Source organism: Diorhabda sublineata, chromosome 3 (assembly GCF_026230105.1).
Source record: "Diorhabda sublineata isolate icDioSubl1.1 chromosome 3, icDioSubl1.1, whole genome shotgun sequence".
In the NCBI taxonomy this organism is placed as follows: domain Eukaryota; kingdom Metazoa; phylum Arthropoda; class Insecta; order Coleoptera; family Chrysomelidae; genus Diorhabda; species Diorhabda sublineata.
In genome coordinates this window covers 3,438,224-3,459,977 of record NC_079476.1, presented here as the reverse complement: position 1 = coordinate 3,459,977, position 21,754 = coordinate 3,438,224, and the positions used below count along the sequence as shown (strand labels likewise).

At 33.0% G+C, this 21,754-nt stretch overlaps 2 protein-coding genes across 5 annotated transcripts in view; one reads left to right on the top strand and one right to left on the bottom strand.

The window, feature by feature from the left end:
* Positions 1 to 21,754, bottom strand: part of LOC130442169 (uncharacterized) — a 99,807-nt gene that overhangs the window by 49,837 nt on the left and 28,216 nt on the right. The gene's annotated exons all lie outside the window — the stretch shown is intronic.
* The window catches only part of LOC130442164 (probable beta-hexosaminidase fdl), a 156,553-nt gene that overhangs the window by 117,776 nt on the left and 17,023 nt on the right, over positions 1 to 21,754 (top strand). For 3 of the 4 annotated variants that reach the window (XM_056776251.1, XM_056776250.1, XM_056776252.1), the window contains exon 2: positions 18,181 to 18,338. In XM_056776251.1, the coding sequence (XP_056632229.1) occupies positions 18,181 to 18,338 (158 nt within the window). Of the gene's footprint in view, positions 1 to 18,180; positions 18,339 to 18,933; positions 18,943 to 21,754 lie in introns of those variants that run through there. The other variant, XM_056776253.1, reaches the window with a different exon arrangement.

Below are 21,754 nucleotides of genomic sequence, written 5' to 3'. Positions count from 1 at the left end.
AGGGGGTGGCTTTTCCAGTAAGTTTAAATAAGCCATAATGCTTGCCCCTTCCAACATAAATTGACGTGTTTTTGGATTTTTTCTAAATACCAGTATTACAAAAGTTATTAAAGGTGGATACTTTTATCTGAAATGCACTGTATATGAACCACTATACCGTTACTCACAACTACACTGAGTGTATAAACACCACAATGTAATTATAAGTGTTGGTGTATTGGTAGCAGTTGATAGTGTGTTCAGAATGAAAGAATCTATGTTATAACATTCAAGACTTCACTTATCATAAGTAAATGATAATGCTAGTTTGGATTACTGCAAAGCAGTAATTACATAAAATTAATAGTGAGTACGTCTAAATGCTGTTGAACAAATTATCGTTCGAGTATCTTAAGTATTCCATCTCGTGGTTGCCCTGAAGTGAAAAATTGATTAAGAAACCATTAAGTAGATACTTCAGAATATGTGTCTCTACATATATCTTAGATTTATATTCATCAGGGTATATTTGTGAAATATTTGACAGGTAGGCACGCGCACAAGGTGCCATTCATAAATTGCTTTTAATAATTTTACTGCCGTCTTTTAATAAAGGAAAGACACGAACTTTATTAGAATCAGCTTTATGATTTTCTTTTTATTTCAGTCAATGGCTAGTTGCCTATATGAGAAATATATCAAAAATAAGGGGCTTTCCAATAAGGACTTGACAACTTTTTTTCAAAATAAAATTAAAACCATTTGAGATATTTCAAAAACTTTATTTTCGGGTTAAAATACATTTCAAACATTTATGAATGGAACTCGACTTCGCTTATATGGCCACCGTGGGCACGTTTGCAGCGGTTGATTCGTTGGACTCAATTTTCGATGATTCGGCTACACATTTGGCTTTAAGCTCTTCCAATGTCGTCGGCTTATTAGCATAGACCAATAACTTGACGTAGCCCAAAAGCAAAAAAACTAGAGACGTTAAATCGCACCAACGAGGCGGCCAATCGACTGGTCCATTTCTTGAAATAACACGCTCATCAAACTTGTTCTTCAATAAATCTATTGTAACGTGTCCTGTTGAAACCACTTACTGTCCAAGTCCATATATTCCAATTCGGGCCAAAATTAATCGATAATCATGGCGCGATAACGATCACCATTCACAGTAACGTGGATACCACACCAAACAGTTTCTTTTGTGGATGAAGTAGTTTTTCATTTAGCACATGTGGATTTTCACCCGCCTAATACCGCATATTTTTTTTATTGACAAACCCATTGATCATGTTGGCGCATCTTTTCCAGAGCCCAATCGGAGAACGTACGTCGCTTCGAATTGTCCATCGGCTTCAATTCTTGAGTGAGCCTGATCTTGTATGGGTATAAAGTGAGATCCTTATGCAAAATTCGCCATAAAGTAGTATTGCCGATGCCCAACTCTTGAGAACGCCATGGAATTGACTGATTTGGATCATTTGCTACGGACGTTTCAACGGCAACGATATTTTCCACACTTCGACCAACTCGTAGTCTCGCTGGCACGGCAACATCAAACAACGAATATGTAGACTCAAACTTTTTCACTAAACTTGTTACTAGGTCGAGAATTACGACCGAAAATTGGAGTTCACACTCTTAAAGTAGCGACTCCGAATTTCTGTAGTAAATTTTTAAGATTTGCATGCACTTCGTGCACTTCACCATGATGAAAAGGTTACGTCTACTGAATAAACTGACAGTGACAGTTCGATGCTAAGTGAAAAGGTGCATTCACAAACTAAATTCAAAATTGTCAAGTCCCTATTGGAAAAACTTTAACAAAAAAATATCGGTTTTAATACAATTCCAGATGCTTGTTGTTGATAGTTTAGTTTTGTTTCCATTTCCAATTTGCATACGATGTCAAAATCCAAATATTCCGTTTTCGATATGGGGACGATATGGTGTTTGTGTCTAATAACTATAGTTAAGCCCTCATAATTGGTAAAACAATTTGGATGTTCTTTTATTTGGATAATTATTACATACTTTATATCAAAAAGTAGTTTGGTTCACGTCAGATAATTTGACAAGTTAATGGAACTTCAAGTGTTTAGGGGACATATGGAATCGCTTAACTATAACGTTTATTCCTGTCAGGAGACGGTCAGAGTACAATAAATCTTAACGAATTCAGTAGCGACTTAAAGTTAAATAGGTAGATACTTCACGGGATATAAAAAAAGGACACTTAATGTATGGTTAATAGATCCTAATGGTTCCCATCAGGAGTAGTGAGATAATTCCCAGACAAATCTTGGTTCAATATTAAATGTAACAATGACATTTGTAGTATGCATTTCATCCTGCCAATCTTGATTTTCATCTAACTCAATCAACAGCTAATTATGTCATGGAACAATTTATTTTGTTCAACTATGCTGTTAAAAAATGTGTGTAGGAAATAATTTTCTTCCAAGCAAGTACTACTGTAAACTAGTTTTCTATTATATGATTAAGTGGCAAATATCATTTGTGGTTGTTTCATACAGGGTCATTCACGGGAACCGGACGTTTTTGAAGTGGGTTGTACTCGGGTGCTCATGGTGGGAGGAGCACGTGACTGGTATCCAACGTTTCCTTTGTTCATAGCATTTACATTTAGGTCATTGAAATGGAGCCGTGGACGCTAGGTCAACGCTTGACAGTTTTGTGCGAAATGACGAATCCGTAACTGCTGTTCAGCGACATTTCCGTCGTCAGTTTAATATCCATCGATGCAAGTGTCCCTTCTCGTAACACAATAATGCGATGGGTAAACAACCTTCGAACAAGTGGGTCAATATTAAAGAAAAAACCCCCAGGTCCCCAACGAACGAAAGGGAAGGGTTTGTCAGAAGCCCACGCCGCTCTATTCAGAGGCATTTGGCAGCACTTCAAATGAGCACAAGTAGGGTAAGACGAATTCTGCATACAGATCTAAATTTCCATGCTTACAAGATAGCCGTCGTGCAGCAGTTAAAAGAGCAAGATTCCCAACAGCGATTACAATTTTGTCGACAAATGCTTACCATTTTTGAAGAAAATGAAAATATGATGTTAATGAGTGTGAATAAGTATTGGGCAGAAATAAATCCACATAAGCTTCTCGAGAGACTACTTCATAGCCCAAAGGTGAATATCTGGTGTGCTGAAAAGAATTGAGGCCAATTTCCGTCAAAGGCTACAACAATATATTGCCCAAATTGGACATAACTTGCAAATGCTATGATTTAACAAGTATTTCAGTACCAATAAAACTTTTTTAGACTGAATATTAAATTTTTTATGATTATTTTATAAACATACGTGACCATTCATGGGATGCAATCCAAACGTAAACGATTTTTAATATTATTATCGATAACAGTTGATAGATACTGCACAGCTTCGATAAATGCACGATTCAGTTACTGGTTTATAACCGCTATAGATTAGATACATAATTCAGGAAGCACTTGTCGAGTTACAATCTCTTTGTTTCAATGAAGGGATTAAAAATGTAAAAGTGACGTGGCAAATCGGAAAAGTTTTATATAATTTCCATACAATTTTTCGTATAATATTTGAAATAATATTGGTTACAACACATATCAAGTAAAAGCGAAAACAAATTAATTTGTAGAAATATTAGAATGTTCGTTTCGGTATCAAAAAAATACGTAGATACAACGTATATAGGATGAAATAAAAAAACTAGACTTTGGAAGATAGTTTGATTATAAAGACAGTGGAAAAATGAATCAGTGAAAGTTTATGAAGATTTACTATTTTTCCTGCATTAAATATTCCAAATTTTATGGAAAATATACCTCCAAAGCAAATCTGAAACTTTAACCTGGTGGTTGCAGTTTCGTTATGAAGATATCGACAAAGATCCGACAATCCAATGATGAAATTGATACTTTAAAAACTATTTATTATAAAATTAATCGGTGACAACATGATGCGCCCTAATTCACCGATTCCATATGATATTTCCAAGGGTTTTAAAAGTTTGAAATTAGAACTTTCAACATTCTCTTCGCCATATTTCTTTCGTTGTCCTCAATTGGTTCTAAATGCGTTCATTCGACCACGTTTCCGATTTTAAGAAAGAGCAAAATGTTGCAGGGCGATGGATCAAGCGAATAGATGATTGCGGTTACATTGGAATCTTTCTGTAAACTGAAAATTGCGTCACTACCCAGTGACAGGGTTCATGGACGTGAAACGGCACCCAAATGTTTAATCTTCCTCGAAATCTAGCAAGTAATTTGTAATAGAATAAATGATTACGTCCAGGTGGAACGATTTTTCTCTATGGAGCACCTCATAGCTATCAAAGAAGCAGATGAGCATCGTCTACTTGTCTATGCCAACTTTTTTAGTCTAAAAAAATTTATCACTCGCAACAATGCGATCTAGAGGCATAGGACCACTTTCTACGTGTTCCAAATAGTCCTCGATGTTTTTCCTGCTCTTCTGGGAGATTTTTGAGAGGTATTAAATGACGACTTGACTGAGTATTCACATGCTGCGTGTTTATAAATGTTCTTTTGATATTCCCAACTTCTACTCCTTCAATTTTCATAACACACAAGTATATAAATATTCTGTTGTAGTTTTATGTCAAAAAATGCTGACTAATTTTCCCAAACAATTTCATCAGCATCCTTAGAACTCCTTCCTTATTTTTTTGCTTCCTTCTTCTCCATCAGTACATCACCCAGATATATAAAAGTTTTGATATTCTCCTAACTTCATGCACATCCAACAATCTCTTTCGTTTTCACTCTATATTTTGAACCTAGTCATTTCTTTAACCTTTTTTTTTTCATATCAATGAAACAAACGACACGAAAATTACTTTTCCATCTTTGATATAACTCATTCTTGGATAGTGGAGGAACGGAGATCTAATTTCACTGGACTATTATCTCGAATAACCGAATGTATTGATGAAACTGGTAATAATTCTTGTCTTTAAAAAAATGATGATGTCGTCGTCCATGTCATTTTTATTTGTACCATAAAAATATTGTGGTGCCATAAAAAGTTAAATGTCCAGAAAACAAACCATATCTTCAGTATAGGCTTTCTCAAATATTATTTCATTCCCATTTCAACACATTTGTTCATTTTTTTTTTCCATGATAACAACAAATAAGTGTTGATTTGTATATTTTCCAAATGAATTTATTATTGAGTATTTGTATGTATTGATTCTAGATATACAGGGTGTTCCGGCCACAAAATTCGTGCTTAGATGACATAAAAATAATGCTGTGACATGAAAAAACACGGCTCATCGTTTCTGAGTTATAAACCTTTAAAGTTGTGAAACCAGAACTTATATTGAAGTATATTTTCAGGATTATACATTCGAACATTATGAATTTTTAAAGGATGATTACGTATGTTGTGTGTTTAACGGAATAAATAATTATACACCACTATTTGAAGGCCAGGGGCGGCTCAAGCTCAATGGTTAACAATCCGTAACATTTACAAGGACAACAAAAATGATTTTTTAACATAAAAGTACTCTATGGATTGTTTTTTTGGGAATATGATGTAATTATTTTCAATAAATAATTACAATTTATGATATTTTTCTTTAGAATGTCTTTTTATAACGAACGGTTTCCTTGATATGTACAACGATATAAAAATAAACAATATCTCCTAAACTGTAGATTCTATCGATATCGAGTTTTGTTCAAAAATCGATTGGAAAATTATTATTGCCATCTTTAGATTGTACAGGTTGTCCTTGTAAAAGTTACAGATTGTTAACCAATGGGTATGAGCCGCCTCTGCTATTCAGATAGTAGTGTATAATTATTTATTCCGTCAAACACTTCATGAAGATACGTAATCATCCATTTGGAAATTTTATTCTTATTATGTATAATTAAGAAAATATCCCTAAATATAAGTTCCTGAACACCCTATATTACATTGAAACTTCTTTACTTTAATGAATTTTTTCTGGCAAAAAATAAGATCCTGATTTTTAACGAAGAGAAAAGTTGATAGATAAATCCAGAAAACTTCACATTTAATCAGTAACTTTGTGCTATCAAGAGTTAGATCCTAATCACTTAACCATATTTCATAAAATAAATAACTTCAACTAACTGAACTACAAGTTTTCGTCAAAGTACTTGAAAATCTTCGCAGGAAACTTGGGTATAGAGATGGAAATAACTAATTTATTTTATCATGGATATTGGTTGTTGGTATTTGCTAGAAATTCTTCTTGTAACTAATATTTTATATTGATAATGATTGAGATATCAGCTGGAAATCTTAGTCAAAATGTAGAAACAAATCAAATGAGGAAATTTGACTACATCGAATTCAATTGTATCACATTATGCCGACGAGTAGTCGATCATCATCGGGTACTTCAAGTTCATCCAACTCACGTTCATCCTCCTCCAGTTTAAAATTCACCCACATCCAGCTTCTCAATTCCAGGCTAAACTAAATAAAGACATTCACAAAGACCGCTCACAAATATCAAAAGACAGGAATCTTTTTCAGTTGGCAACTTTGGGTAAAAAACATCGTGTTGAACTAAAATGGAAGCCGAATATAACTAAAGTCGAAAAAAAGAAGATCGTGGCGAAATATGTGGGATGAAATGCAGGTGTTTTCTTCCTGAAGAATGTTTATTTTGAGAAAACCTGGAAAGTTTCCCTACCATTGTGATCTGATCATCATAATGATCAATGAATAATTTTGTTCTATCCTAAATTACTATAACTGTCTGTAAACTAAGGGTCTTACTCAATAGAAGCTCCTTCAATTATTGTAATTAACACTAACCCTGGTATGTAAGATTCCTCACATTATTCTGCGTTTACAACAAGCACTTAGATAACTAACTCAAAAGGCTTCGCCCTCTTCAGTCATCTCTCTAGGTTGGTGTTGACCAGCAGCAGGATTGCATCTATGTTCACATGTTTGTGACTCTTGACAAATTTAGTGGAGACCTGCCTCACAGTGTCTAGCTCCAGGTCCCGATGAAGATCGTTATTTCTAATTTACCCGGGTGCATTTACTGCACTCATTTATCTTGGAATTTCTGGATTATTTTGGTGTTGTTTTCGCTGGCATATTCCCATAGTTGAATACCGTCCATACCAGTTTCAGGATTTGTTTATATACGAGTGATTTATCAAAAATTGACAGAGCGGTAATAAGGATGTGATTGTTTGATTTTTATTGGGTTTTTCAAAATTTTAGACGCACACTCAATGGTCAAAACAAGCAAAAACTACCGATTTAATGACTTTATCAGTTTTTTACTGATTTTTTTAACAATTTCTAAAGTAGATTTCGACTTGTGAAATATTATACTTGTATATTTTCATAATTTATAACTACAGACCAGTTCCAAAATAACTTTTGTAATAAGATTAAATATTTCCGATCTCTATATTCAAAAAAACGATCGGAAATGAATTGAATTAGACCTTCCTATTTTCTTCTTGATGGCGTACTCTTTCAAGATATTTTATTACTATTGACGAACACAATCCGTAAATAAGTCAATATATAGAAAGTGTGCTTTTTCCAGTTATCCTCGAAAATAGAGCTGTCACAGAATTAAGATTGAAAACAAGTTGCAGAAACTTTAATTCATCGTTTGTCTGTTGATATAGATGTTCTCTTGGATTATCATTGAGTCTCTAAATTCCGATTTCGAATGGATTCGACTTGAAAGTTAGATAAACAGTATGTCATTTAGGACTCTGTTCCTTTCAGTGAAAATATGTCTCTGAAAACGAAGTCTTTTCTGCATTTCAAACAATAAATACCTTCAAGCAGACCATAATCTCGGAAGGAACCATATAATCAAAGATTGAAAAGCAATCAGCTGTGGTTTTCATGAGTCGAAAATTCCACCGTTGATTAAAATTCAACTCTTGATTCGCGGAAATAGAATTTGGCACCGAGATTTGGCAAACGACAATTACCGTTAGATTGTTTTAGTCTCATCCATTACCAATGTCGTTAACCAGCAAATCTTGAATCTTCTCACATTATCAGCGACCATCAATACGGCAATAGATCCACCGAGGATCTCCTTGCCCATGTCACCATCTTATGGACTAAAGCTAAACATCCAATGCAATCGCTCGACATATCGAAGGCATGCCAACCTTCTACTAAATAAATTAAGATCGTACGGTTTGTCGTCCTCGCTTACCGACTGGCTTAGTAGCTTTCTCAAAGACCGATCCATCCAGGTCACTATCGATGGACACTCATCAAATCAACAGATTTGCAGAGCAGCTCAGGAGCAGGTCCTGTCTGGAAATTAAATATTACCATCACCGTAAATTCGCTTGTTGTGGTTGGTAGCAATATGTCCTAGCATAATCACGTGGCTGAATTAGCTTCACAAAAGCCTGAAGCCCTCTACAGCCTACACAAGTCAATATCAATATCGACAGACATCTTCTTACTGTAGGCACCACTCGAACCACTCAAATGTAATTGGGTTTACCCTCTTATGCTTGTTATTCACATAAAAAACATCTTCAAGGGTTTTTTGAAGGCAATCTACATTGTTCAGTTACTATAGTTTAATATAATTGCATATCTGACTCTTCCAAAACTAGATCAGTGCTTAAGCTAGAAAATAAAAAACTACGAGGTAGATATCGTTGTAGTAACGATTTGATTTACAATTGCTTCGTCTCAATTCGGATGTAAAAGTGGTCTCGGTACTAAAAAGGCACTTTAAATCCAAATACTGGTTTTGTAACAGCATAAACTCTTTAAAATACTGAGCTTTTTATATGCTTTTTAAACCTATTTTTACAATCCCATAAAATATTGTGTTAACGATATAGTTCAATTAAACTCATAGTTCATCTTTCTTTCAATGCTCCTTGCTTTCAATTGTGTTATTTGGTTAACTCATTGAATTTGAATTGAACAACTATGAAAAGTAAAAAGATCAAAAGGAAGAACAAACCTTGTACTTCCTTTTGAACTTTAGATATCGTTGTAGTAACGATTTGATTTACAATTGGTTCGTCTCAATTCGGATGTAAAAGGGGTCTCGGTACAAAAGAGGCACTTTAAATCCAAGTACTGTTTTTGTAGATTACGAAAAAGCTATTGACAGATTGTGACAGCATAAACTCTTTAAAATACTGAGGCGACTTGACAAATTAGATGAGTTCCAGAATGTTAAACTATCACACAATAGCGAAGAGATAACGAATGTTAGCTATCTGGTCACTTAGTTATGTGAAGACTGGCCATCAGATATAGAGATCAAATGGTGGATAGGAAAAGCAAGGAGCTCATTCATGGAATTCAAAAATGTATTAACGAACTCTGACTGTGACCTCAACCTCAAAATAAGATTCACAAAATGCTACATATGGTCTGTACGTAATTAACACCATGAACAGATTGGAGGCATTTGAGATGTGAAGGATCTACCGGAAGGTTCCATGGATTGCAAGAGAAACCAAATTAAGCAATTTTGAGGAGAATAGGAACAAAACGTGAAATTCTAGGCACGATAAAACGTAGGAGAACAGCATAACCTAGGACATGTGATTCCATTTGCTTCAACTCTAGAAAGAAAGAAAGAAATAATATCAAAAATTGGACAGGGATAAAAACCACAGGAGAATTAATTCATACCATCAGAAACACGATAAAATGGTCAGCAGTGATCGCAAACATCCAATAATAGATAGCAGAAGAAAAAGAAAAAAAAACGTATTGACTGATTAAGTTTTTTATTTCCCGATCAACTTCGTCAGTGAACATTTGAACTATATCACTTATTTCCTTGAGTGAATTTTGCTTTCTAAACCTATTTTTACAATCCCATAAAATATTGTGTTAACGATATAGTTCAATTAAACTCATAGTTCATCTTTCTTTCAATGCTTCTTGTTTTCAATTGTGTTATTTGGTGAACTCATTGAATTTGAATTGAACAATTATGAAAAGTAAAAAGATCAAAAGGAAGAACAAACCTTGTACTTCCTTTTGATCTTTTTTGATTTACCGACTCGAGCTGGAAAAATTGTTTATTTGCTAAAACAGTTTTTGAAGACGAAAATGTTTTAAAAACTGTTCACTCACACGCACAGAACAGTTTTGATCCTGTTTCTTGTTTTATCTGTGTGGTGTTAACCCGCCATTAGGAAGATGGATTTACTCATGAATATATCGAGAAAGTGCTTTAATTGCAATCTGTATGTTCATCCATCATTATCTAATCGATGTAACCTCCAACGCAAATTACCGCAAATCACCCACTTCATCGTTGTTCCACGCAATACATATGGACGATTTTTTTATTTCCACATTATAATAGCGGCCAGCTCCAAACTTTGATCATGTGTAATTTATGAAAAAAACGTATAATTCATGTATCTAATTAGAATTTATTTATTAGCGTTGCATACTACTATATGAATAAAGTGTATTTGTAATTTCTTAACCTACAATGTGCAATATAAACTATTTAATTATAACAGAATAGATATAAACGTAATTTATGAAACTGTCTACATTCCTAATATAGGTATGAACGAAGAAGTTATAAATTTTGCAGAAAGACTTAATTTATGATAATTTTCTTCAGAATTCCTCTTTATAGCGAACGTTTTCATTTTTATAAAGTTCATATAAAAGCCGAAACTGAAGATATAAGCTGAAAACTACTGGAGACAACAACTACTTTCTTGGCTAATAAAACAATCAATATTGAATTACATCCCTTTCGAAGAAAAGTTGGGGGAGATGAGTTCAATTCGTTGATCGGTTTCGATCTGATAGAACTACTTCAGAGCGGTCTGACACCTTCTCGTTCGAAAGCTCCAATCAAACTAGCCATTGATTTTTATACTGTAATGTTTTTTTTTCTATTCGTGTGGTGAACTTATAAACACTGTCTTTCACTTGTTAAATTTATTTAAAAACTTTACACTACACATAACTAACTTTTATGATAATAAACCAACTAACTCTACTAAACAATCTCGTTTATATATCTCAAAAATTTTAGTGAGTAAAGAAACGAAGCAAATAAATTAGTTCAAAAGAAACAATGTAAGCAAATCGCTTGCTATGAAAAACCTTATTTGAAAAAATATCAAACGGGCCAAGAGGCTAAATCCTAGAATTTCCTTATAACCGGACAGTGCCGGCTTCATGTCGGGGACGAGCTCGTAGAAATATAAAAACAAGTTCGTCATAGAGGCAATTGCCATGGTGTAGAACATTTTTTTCCATTAAATGACAAAACAAAAAAAAATCTATGTTGGTTTAAACGCCAGGATAATAATTGTTTAGTAATGTTTCATAGTACTCAATTAATTGTTCATAGTTATTAAGAAAACATTCTTATTGAAAATTTGAAATAGAAAATCCGATGTTATCAATGAAATTCTAATAATTAGAATAGTTTACTAGGTCCACATTATAATTGACCTACAGAGTGAGTTTTATGTATGGAACTCCTTAATTATCTTGGAAACAACGATTTTTATAATTTTTTGTGATACACAAGGGTCTTATGATACGGCCAGTATAATAGTAGTATTTGTATTGTTGTCAGATCTTTCCTTTTTCAGGAAAAATAATGAACTTTGTTATTTCAAATAGATCACCCTGTATATTTGTCGCTTTTCGAAATCCTTGAGAAATACTTATTATTTTTAACCCAATGTTTCCTATACCTAAATGCCATAATTTTGGAGTTATAGCTACATTTTAATAATATATATCCTAACCGAAATCCCATAACAAGATCTATTGTCAGTAAACTATAAAAAAGTTTAACGAAGCTGGTTCAGTAAAAGATTTATCCAAATCAGGGCGCAGAAATACTGCATCAACTGAAAATAAATCTTCAGATGTTTGTGTCCTGTTAGAAGACGCCCTTGAGTACTATATCCAGGGAACTTGATATTTATTAGACATCTGTAATTGAAATTTTACATGATAATAAATTCCATCCATACAAAGGAACGTTGTTTCAAGAGTTGTCAGATGACGATTTTGATAAACGTGAAGAGTTTGCAGACCTAATGATTGAAAAATGTTACAATCTAAACTATACAAATTTTTCAAGTAATATTATGTTTTTCGATGAGGCCACTTTTTGTATATGGAAACGTAAATCGGCATAATTGTAGATACTGTTCACGTAACAATCCTCGTTGGATGCGTGAATCCCACACCCAATAAGTATGTGCGGGAATAATAGGCGACAAAAGAATTAATCTTCATTACGAGTAATAGAAATTTTAAGACAATAACAGTATCCCAAACGACAATATGTGGCTCTGTATGTAATTAATTTTTTTAGACAATTAACCTAAGGGTGTGCATCGTCCATAGTTTGAGTAGATTGAGGCTACGCAATAAAATAATAAGACACTTTCTTCTTAGAACAACTATTTAAACAGACCACCAATTCAAATAATTAAAAATTACGTTGGAAACGTACAGTTTATTTTGTGTCTTGAACGTTATATCATTGAAATCTATATCAAGATGATTCTTGTAGATTATTCACTAAAATCTGAAGTGACAAGACAAAATTCTTTTTATTGAAGCATTTATTTTATCAGAAAATGTCTCTTTTGTATCGTTTTAATGAGAAAAAACATATAAACACATAATTTAATGAAATTTTCAACATTATCTTATTCAGAATATGGCAGTAACTGAGAAATTCATATTCCCAATTCAAACAGAGGAATGGATATAGATATGAAACAGTTTATCTATTTTTTAGTGTTTATCGTCATTCTAAAATATCATTTTTATTCGTTTTTCAAAAATGAATTACTTAAAATAGTTGTTAATAAATAATAAAACTACCACATTATACTACTAATTGCTCCTATACATTCTCCATCATAACTCATAAAGGAATCTTTGAAATGTAGTCTACAGAATTAGAAACGTTTTTTTTTCTTTTGAAATGTCTTGCAATTTATTTCAATTTAGATGCATAATAAGTTCAAAGCGTTAGTGAATAGACTTTACTTGATGCCTACAGCTTTTGACACCATAATAATATATGAGGATGGAAACTATTAAAGTAAAATTGCTAATTATGAATTTCTTCATATGGAAAGGATAATTATATCCTCAACATACGTAATCTGCTAATATGGGGGATATGGAAAAGCCCATTCCAAACATTAGTAACAAATTTTTTTTATTATAAGAACAATATGTATTAATAGAAATTTAGTCACAGATCTTTGCAAATCCCATAACGTCCCCTATGGAATCTACCTCACATTTTATCGTATTTTCACACAAGATTTCAACATTTCGTTTTTCACTCTTAAAAAAGCATATAAAAACATCACAGATGAAGACAAAAAATCTAAGAAACAAGATTATGAATTACAACTTGAGGAAAAGAATTTTTCTCGTTCTGAAAAGAGATAAGAACAACAAAAATATTTCAGTAGCGGTCTATGATCTTCAAACAGTGTTCCAATGCCCCAAAGGAGACGTCTCAGTTTCTTAATACAAGTCCAAATTTAACAATTCATTTAAGAGTTATACGAACTAGCTACCTGTGTTTATGAATACTTATAAATAAATAAAAAATTTTCATTGCTTCAATGCTTACTGATGAATGATAATAATTATAATTTTCAAAGCAAAATATTCCGACAACGGTACACAGTATCGAGTTTCACTAAGAGTACTTTTTTGGTCTAAAATTGAAAGATGTTTAAGTTCAGTTTAAATTTTGCTAAATAAATCTAATATTAAAAAAGTTATGTTCAATACTACTTGATACGAATCGTGTAACTAACCCCCTCTATGAGAGTCAGACATAAAAACAAATTCATTGGATGTATCAGCTTCCCAAACATATTCCATACAATGTTGCCAATAGCTGTATATTTTTTTTTATTCAACGCACTTTATGTTGAATTCGGATGGCAAGCAGCAAACCACAAAGATTTTTCGGTTTTATATCTATCCTAGAGACGAGATCACCTTTTTTTGAAACACTCTGTATAATCTCATATTACATGAAAAACTTGTACATGTATTTGAACCCGATGGAAATGCGAACATTATTTGTGTACAGAGACACCCTTATATCTTCAATAGAAACCGACATTTCATTTGAAAACTTTACGATCGCACCATAAAACTATCATAAATATTGGAATTCACTGGTTCAATTTAAGTGAAATGAAAATTTTACGATCAAACGTTCCCTGTCCTTCCATACAAAAATAAATTACTGTAATGAACCGTACACTAACCACTCCAGGTTTGGAATTTGTTGAAATATTGTAACGATCTAAAACTAATAACTTGAGATACTATTTACAAAAGAAATTTCATCAAATCGGTTTTATTTGTAGAAATATTTCGTCCATGGTGTTAAAACCATCAAGGTTCAGTAAGTTGATGACAAATAATTATTTCTATTGAATGAATTTGGGAACCACGTGGCAACACTGTACAGACGCCATTGTACGTTCGTAAAAAAAATTTATTGAATTATATTTACACAAATTAATATAATAATAATTATTTAAAAACGAATTTTGTGATTGAGCTACAACAAATAAGAATATAGTATATGATTGTAATAACTAATATTTTATTATAAACTAGTCACGTGATTTATTCGTAACTACTGTCTTTGGGGCACAAAGGGGCCTATTTTGATTATGTGATATTTCGATTTATTGAATTTTACTTCAACATTCTGAAGAATTAACTCACCTTTTAAAAGTTTGATGATAGCTAAAGACGAGGAATCACTAGTAGACTTAAAAAAAGTATGCAAGAATTTGACTGAAAATAAAAAATGCAGAATAAAATAGAGGGTAAGAACAAAATTAAAAACTTATGATAGCAGTGATTCTGAAAATAATACAAACAATAATCCTCATTGCTTTTACTGTGCAAAAACATTCTCCCAATCTAAATCTAATTTGCGTAAATTGTCAATAATTGAACTTTTCTTCAAATACAAAAAATAAAAATTTAAAATTCACTTTTTTATTTCACTCTTTCATTAAATATGTAGGACTATATTTCGATTTATTAAATTCTATTTGAAAAATACAAATTTGTATATACATTTGACCAATTTTTCTTTAATTATACTTTATTATTTAAAACCTCAAATAGTCCTAAGTGCCCCCCTTCCTCTAAATAAAATATATAAATAACTGGAAATATTTCGAATTGTTTCCAAGCCCTGTTTTAGGCAAATAAGTTTGAAGTTTAAAGGTAAACCAAAGATGTTGATTCGATTCGAGATTTTTACCAAAAAAACGTTTCGATTTAAGAATTTGTTTTTATTAGTAAAAGAATGTGTCCATCATCATTTAGCAACGCGTAATTATGAAGCTTATTCATACTGGGGAAGTTACTTTTACTATGTCAAGAATAAAGATTTGGTGAAACGAATCTAAGTAAGTTCATGGAAGAATTAGAAGATTAAAGCTTCAAATTGTGTAAGTACTCGGTGGTAGCTAGGATAATGTCAAATGAATCGTCATCAGTTCGAGTTCTCAATTCTCAATTGAGTCGAATTCGTTCACAGTTTCAAAGCATGCAAGTATAGAGTAGAGAAATAAAAACCAAAAGAACTCCGTAAAAGACACGATTGTCTGCGAATAAAATAAAGTCTATGGCAACTCTAAACAACAAACAACAGCTGCAATGTAGCAGAAACTGGTAGCACCTTTTATTCGCTAGTGATTCAAAATCAACAACCGTCGACTGGAACATTCGTGGGAAAAATATATAATAGAAGAAGAGATTACGTGGAAATGTAGCTGTTTCTTGCGAAGAAAATGTTGATTATACGGAAAGCTAGTTTATATGCGGTTGACTAAAGTAATTGGTTTAGGTTAAGAAGCTGAACAGCTCTCAATATTGTTAGTTTGCAGGGATTACTGAAAGTCGCAGTCTCCAAAACAAGTTTTTTTGTTTGGTTTCTATTAAAAAAATGTTCACTTGGAGCTTGGTACTACAATGTCGAGTAATACAAACGAAACTAGTCCGGTCCAGCCACAAAGATAATTTTAGCTTGGCGTATAAGGATAAAACTGATTCACGGTATCACCAATTAATCGTCAAATTTACCCATTGTCTTAATCATTTTACACACCTTAAATGAGGTGATGAAAATAGAATGATATACAAATACCGGGTCTCAAAAATATATAACGGGGTTTCAACTCTTGATCACATTAAATAGTCTAAAAGACAGAGACGAGTTATCGAACAGTTGTGAAGATTTTATTCTATATTTTTGTTTAGGTGTTGTTAGGAATGGTTTGGAGGATTGATATCATGTTATGTGAGCGACTTCATTTCAACCCTCATTCCCTGTTAGCAACCCTAAAAAGCAGTCCTTAAAACACCCAAGCAGTAGTATTAACAGAAATTTCCACCACTGTGCAAAACTCGTCCCTATCTCTTAGACTACGAAGATGTTCCCGGAAGTAGCTGGCCTGACATACAGATGGAGGTAGTTGCTTGAAAAATACCACTAGAATACAATCTATACAGCATATGTTTCAAGTTTGAAGACGCTGTTTAATATTTGATTGACAGCCTTCAATAGTGAACGTTTTCAGTGAATTTGTAAACATGGAAAAAATGGATCATCCTTATGTGGTACAATACTTTCATTTGAAAGGCCTATAAAAGCTGAAGTTTATTCTACTCTGGGTGAAACTGTTCCTTCGTTATCAACAGTGAAATATTGGCTAGCAGAGTTTGAACGAGGTCGTACCTGCGAAGACCATCATCGCAGTGGTCAAATGAGGTGACGACTCCAGAAATGTTGAAGAAAATCCACATACTGGTACTGGACGATCGTCGACTGAAAGTGCGCGTGATAGCTCACAATGGAAAAAAACTGCGTCGTGAAGATGTTTCCATCGAGTGGTTGGTAATGTTTTAGAGAAATAAAGCTGAGCTTTTGCACCGTTTTATAACTATGGAATGGAATATGGGTCCATCACTTCTCACAATGGACTGAAAATGATGAACCAGCTCCAAAGGAGGCAAATTCCGTTCCATCTGCAGACAAAATCACGGCATCGGTTTTTGTGATGCGCGTTGTATAATTTTCATTGACTATCCTGAAAAATGGAAAACGGCGAATATTATGCGAACTTATTGTGAAGTTTGAGCGAAGAAATCGAGCAATAACGACCGAATTTAGCTAAGAAGAAACTACTATAAAAAAGTAGAGCCAATTATATTTCCGATGGCATATAATACAAAAAAGATCAGGGTGAACTCACAACATGAATTGAGGATTTTCTGAGCCCCAATCCGCACATTATGAGTGTTCATATGACCAGTAAGCTAGATTCCAATTTCCAATTTGTCTCTTCCTATTCAAGTTTCCAATTTTTGGTATTTTTCCAAATACTCTACCTCTACCTTTGATTCCAAAGGAAGTCTTTCTCATCCATTTAAGTAGACAGCAACCGGAGTACCTCTAATAGATATTAGTTATTTTCAGCAACATAATTCAAACCCCCTGAATATTTGAAGGATGTGGATAATAAAAGATGTCTTTGTAAAACACGTGCTTTTCTGTAATCATCATATACTAGCCCTTTCTAAGGGATCACGATGGAGACGTTGCGTGTGCATGCCCATCGCTATCCATGAACTAAACTATGTATTATGAAATGTTTAAGCCTTAAGAATAGTAAATTAGTCATACTTGAAGATACTAAAATATTAAAAAAGTCTGATTACATCGAACTATGAGAAAATTTTTCAAACTCCAAGTTTGAAAGGAAATGAGTTCTTTAAGTATTATTTGAATCAAAATTATGTTGAGAAACTGTGGATTCAATTACTAACAAACAACGAAGCAGAATAAAGAAAAGAATGTGATTAAAATTAAAAACATAATTGATAAAAACGTTATATAAATTGACTATTTATAATTAAAGGTGAGGAAGTACTAACAAAATAATTATCTGTATCTCTCCACGGAAAGATATTAAATGAAATTTAAAGCTATTTTGATCGTAGAGAACCAAATAGTACGAAAGTTATTGACGCTCAACAGATGAGATTGCAATTATTGATTCAATAACAAATAACCATTCAACAATTACTTACTAATAATTTGTAGTAATATATTTTTTGTTTCAGAAATCAGGCGGAAGGATGAAGCAAGGAGATCTGCGACGGACTCTTCTACTTGTTATCCTGTTCTGCATTTTCCTTTTTTTCTACTTATATTGGCAACAATCCACCAAATACGTTCCCACTGTGATTTATAATTTCAAGTACAGTCACCCGACTTCAAAGTTAGTAAGATATTTAAGCTTATAACTTTAGATATGCATTAGCTAACTCATATGAGCAGATTTTGAACTTCACTAAGTTCAATTTTTCATCAGAATAATAAATATGAATAAAAAAAATCGAGTATTTCAATGATTCATTTATGGCTAGGTATTTTGGTGCATCCATTGAAGCACCTTGTGATAGACGACATTCTTTCGTTTATTAACAGGCGCAAGAACAAATAACGCAGATGGTCTTCCCACCCATGAACATGCCACATATAATTAACCATGATAAAAGGAAGGATTTTCTATATTAAGACTAAACACTTTCGAAGATTGGCCTTGTGATTTGTTCATGGTCATAACGCATACAAGACGGATCGGAAATTCAAGTGTTTTAAACTCAAATGGCAAATTGGTGGCGATCATCAGGATCCTCTGAAAGGGAACATCATAACTTTCAAATTTTCTCTTGAGAATCGTTGCGTAAATCACATTGTTCGTCAATTTACTTGCCACCAAACGCGTTTCGTTGCACAATTGTGGTTGGTGCATTTTTCAAAGCTAACCTTCCCGTTCCTATTGTGATTTATAATTTCGAGTACACTCACCCGACTTCAAAGTTGATAAGATATGCATGCTTAAAACTGTAGATAACTAACTTAGACGCACCTTGTGATAGACGATATTCTTTGCTTCATTATCAGTCGCAAGAACAAATAACGCAGATGGTCTTCCCACCCGTGAACATGCCAAATCTAATTTATCATGGGATAAACTTGGATGTTCTAAATTCAGACCACAAAATCTTAAATATTGGACTTGTAATTTGTTCATGGACATGGCAAATGGGTGGGGATCCAGGGGATCCTCGGAAACGGAACATCATCATCTTAAATGTCGGATTTAATCTTTTGAAAACAATCATTGTGTTTTTGAGTGTTTGCTAGAAAATTTCGCCACGACGTGATAAATGTAATGGCTCATTTCACAGAATTAATAATGGCAATTTGACTGGCTCACTAGAGCGTAAATTTCTGGTGCTTCTTAAAAAATCTTCAATATGTCGCAATATTCGTAAGCAATGTCGATTGGTTCAATACGAACGCAGAAATCTGTACTGCAATTGTATTAAAACGCTTCTAGTTGTTGATCTGTGCGATTTGATCGACAAACTTCCTCATCCATTTGATATTCTTTTTCTCAGGATATTTTGTCTAGTATATTTGAAAACAGTCGCTTACAGAAGAATCTGGGTAATATGGTAGATGTGGGAGCAAATCGAAGTCTTTTTTTATTGTTGCCATGAATTATTTTTTCAATACTAACTAGGCTGATGCCCAATTCTTCAACCGTATCGCGTACAGTCCTACGTCCGTCTTCTAAAGTGAGTTTTTCTACAAAAGTACATTCGAAAAACTTACGCGTGCTGAATCTCCAGGAGCAGCGTAACTCTGCAGAGATTTAGGCATACGAGACCCGCTCGCTTCGCTGTTTCGAGAAAGAATCTGTTAAGATTATGAATAAAGTAACAGTGTATTTATGAAAAAAAAATAAATACGTTATCAATTGGAAGATTATTTCACTTTGAATTTTGGAGGTATGTCCTTACAACGTTAATGGTCGGAGAGAACTAGAATACCAACTTCCTAACGTTTATACTTTCTGGATTTTACTATACACAAACCTATACCTGGTTTTATGACTTGTAGCTCGAAAACCTTGTTATCTTTATTTTAGGAAATAGCAAAATATATTCTTTGACAAGGTTAAAATGTGTTTTATGTTTCAAAGTAAAACACTTTATTTCAAAAATTAAAATCAATATTATAAAAGTACAAAATCTTAAAAAGGAAGAATTTTTGCTTTCAATATTCCCACAGAATCCATTTCTCTTTTATATAAACGTCTTACCTGGGTTCGTGTACGTAGGAAACAATGGGAAGGTAGAAAGATGTAAATAAGTTGGTTTTTCCTAAAACATGCACTTATATCGGAGAGGATCTAGTCAATTTTATTATATTATAATATCAAGAATTAGGTTTTAAAAGAAAGATAACTTGGAATTATCAAAAGAAGACAACTTGTAATTCTGAGGTAGAATGATTGTTGTTTTATTGGATTGTTCGGAGAAATCTGTAACTGTGTTTTCAAATACATAGCGCAGTCATACCAATACATTTATCGAAACGTCTATTTTCCAGCTGTTTAGGAATCTTCTATTTAAGACTTATAGCCTTTCCTAAAAAAACATTCTAATATAAATCAGTTTATTAAGTGTAATTTCCATTTAGTTGAAAGGACACAGCTGGTAGACTGAATATTTCGTCGTAAAAAATCTCTCCAGGAATATTAATATTAATTTTGGATTTTTCAACTTATTCACTTGGTATATCGATATTTTAATCAAAAGAATTTTGCTTAATATGTCGTTGTTGACCACATAAATAAACGAACAATTAGAAAGTTAAATTTAAAGGTGTTTGGAATATTAGTCATAACGATTTTTTCAACTAAGTTGTCAGAAATTTTTATTTAATTCATATGAATACCAAACCGATGTACTAGTCACGTGATGGAAGACCTCCACAGTTTCTATTTGTGTATTAAAAGTTTTTCATAAATACCCTTCTAGGATCTGTAGATTATACGCAGCCACTGTTTCTGCATCATCATTATTTTCAAATTATTTCCATACATTATACAAGTTCCCATATTGACAGTATCTGTATATTACGCACGCAAATAATTCTTTATATAAGTACTTTTCCTCGTAAATTTTTTATTAGAAAATAACTTCAGACCTAAATAGCCATTGTGAATTATTTAATTAAGAATACGGCTCACTATACCCCCTTATAAAATGTTTTCAACCATCATTCTAGGCTTGTTTTGGAAAATCTCCGCGTGGGGCCAACCATCATTTTTTATTCTTTTCGTATTACTTTACAACGACATCCGAAGTAAGAGATCGTGTAATCTGATCATTGGTCGTAAATTATTAACATGGAAATAACGACCAATTTGAGGTTTTAAGGGCATGGAAAGTATTGTATGTTGAGATCGTAATATGAGTAAATTTCAAGAAAAATAGTCCAGTGATTCTTTTTATTAATAATACTCGTAGGTAAATTCAAACTTGAGATTTTCCCCTTCTAATCTCATTTGTCTCTTATTTGGTGTACTTCCTCCTCCCTCTGCGTTGTCTAGAGCTTTGGTAATATAAAAGGTGTTTCAAAACTTGATGCAAAAAATTCGTGAGTAGATGATTTCAGAACTCTATAATAGAAAGAAATTTGAAAACTTACCAGCAGATATAAAGAATATCACCACAACTTTACTAGAACTCACATTGACTTAAACTTGGGTGTTGATAGGTAGAGGACGATTTAGAATACATTCCGAGCTTTTAGTGAATTTTTTGAATGTAGTGG